This window comes from Bactrocera neohumeralis, unplaced genomic scaffold (genome assembly GCF_024586455.1).
Source record: "Bactrocera neohumeralis isolate Rockhampton unplaced genomic scaffold, APGP_CSIRO_Bneo_wtdbg2-racon-allhic-juicebox.fasta_v2 ctg3911, whole genome shotgun sequence".
Lineage (NCBI taxonomy): Eukaryota > Metazoa > Arthropoda > Insecta > Diptera > Tephritidae > Bactrocera > Bactrocera neohumeralis.
The window spans coordinates 10,005-11,287 of record NW_026091069.1 but is presented as its reverse complement, the minus strand read 5'-3'; the positions used below and the strand labels follow the sequence as shown (position 1 = coordinate 11,287).

The 1,283-nt window shown below is 54.1% G+C and overlaps 1 protein-coding gene across 1 annotated transcript; it reads right to left on the bottom strand.

The window, feature by feature from the left end:
- Positions 1 to 311: 311 nt before the first annotated feature.
- Positions 312 to 996, bottom strand: LOC126767077 (skin secretory protein xP2-like; the record flags this gene model as incomplete). The annotated part of the gene is made up of 2 exons (XM_050484692.1): positions 312 to 504; positions 566 to 996. Coding segments are annotated over 2 exons (624 nt in total), but the record flags the coding sequence as incomplete, so codon positions are not given.
- Between the last annotated feature and the right edge of the window lie 287 nt (positions 997 to 1,283).

Sequence of the window (1,283 nt, the reverse complement as noted above, 5' to 3'; positions counted from 1 at the left end):
ACAAATTACCGGCACTCACCTGGATTTAAGCGTCGAACGTTTGGTTATCGGATACGTGTAGGCGCACTGATTGATCGAGAAAGAGAGGCTGGCGCCGTCCGCCAGTCCCTTTTGTTGCTTGTGTCTGGTGTCCTCGTGTGTGGTGTGAAAGGTGTGGTGTAGATGAGATGAGAGTGTGATGAAATGATGTGTGGATGATGTAGATGGTGTATTCGTGTTGAGTATGGTGTGTATGAGTGGGGTGTAGTTTTATTATAGTAAGAGGGGGGTCAGGTGCTCATTTAGCCATCCCGGCCCCCCTAAACGACTGTTTAGCCTAAAAGGCGCTGCAGCTGTTGCAGCGTAGCCACAACGCTGCTCAGTCCAGTAGACCGACGAGGTGGTGGCCCAGGCTGTCGACGCCGCGAAGAGGTTCCGCTTCGCTGGGGTGCGCCACGAGCTGCGGATTGGAAGCGGGGTATGCGGCCGCGTTGGATGGGTGGCCGGTTCGCTTCGCGTGCCGCGCTGCGATGTAGCAGCGTGTGATGCGGCCTGTGGCATATTTGGCACAGCCCGCGTGACTCACACGCTGCAGTCACATGTGTATGTGACAGGCAGTTCTGGCAATGCCCGTGGGCCTGGGCAACTTGCTGCCGTTGCACGGGTCGCATACCCCGAAATATGCCACAATGGTGCAGGCGATGTGGGCGCCGACAGATGGGGCACCTTAGGGTCTCCAAAGTCCGTGATGGGTGTGGTGGTGGCCGAGTGCCACCGCGAGGTGTGGATTGAAGGACCGCTGCAGGCGCGTTTTGCCGCTGCAGGCGCGGTTGCCGGTGCAGGCGCGGTTGCCGGTACAGGCGCGGTTGCCGGTGCAGGGGCCGGCGTGGTTGCCGGGGCAGTTGCCGGCGTTGTTGCAACCACAGTTCGGGGCGCTGGTGAGGGCCCGGTGCGTGGCGTATTGGTAGCCCGAGCAGTTGGCGTGGTTGTAACTGGCGTATCTACCTCCATAGTAATCTGTATAGAGAAGATTATTGGTTATAAATTTGTCATACAGTGAGATATGAGCCATCGTGCCACGATATGTGGCATGAATGGGTCGTCGTATTGATCGACCATTTTGTTTAGTTTTCTTTACAGTTTGTTATTTTTGCGTACGGTTTGTTATTTTTATTTACGGTTGTCATTTTTATTTACGGTTTGTTATTTTCGTATTTCTCGTTTTTAATTTAGTGATTTTATTATATCGCGATATTATCGGTTTGGTTTTTTCGGGTTTCGGAGTCGCGGTCGTCTGTGGTTGG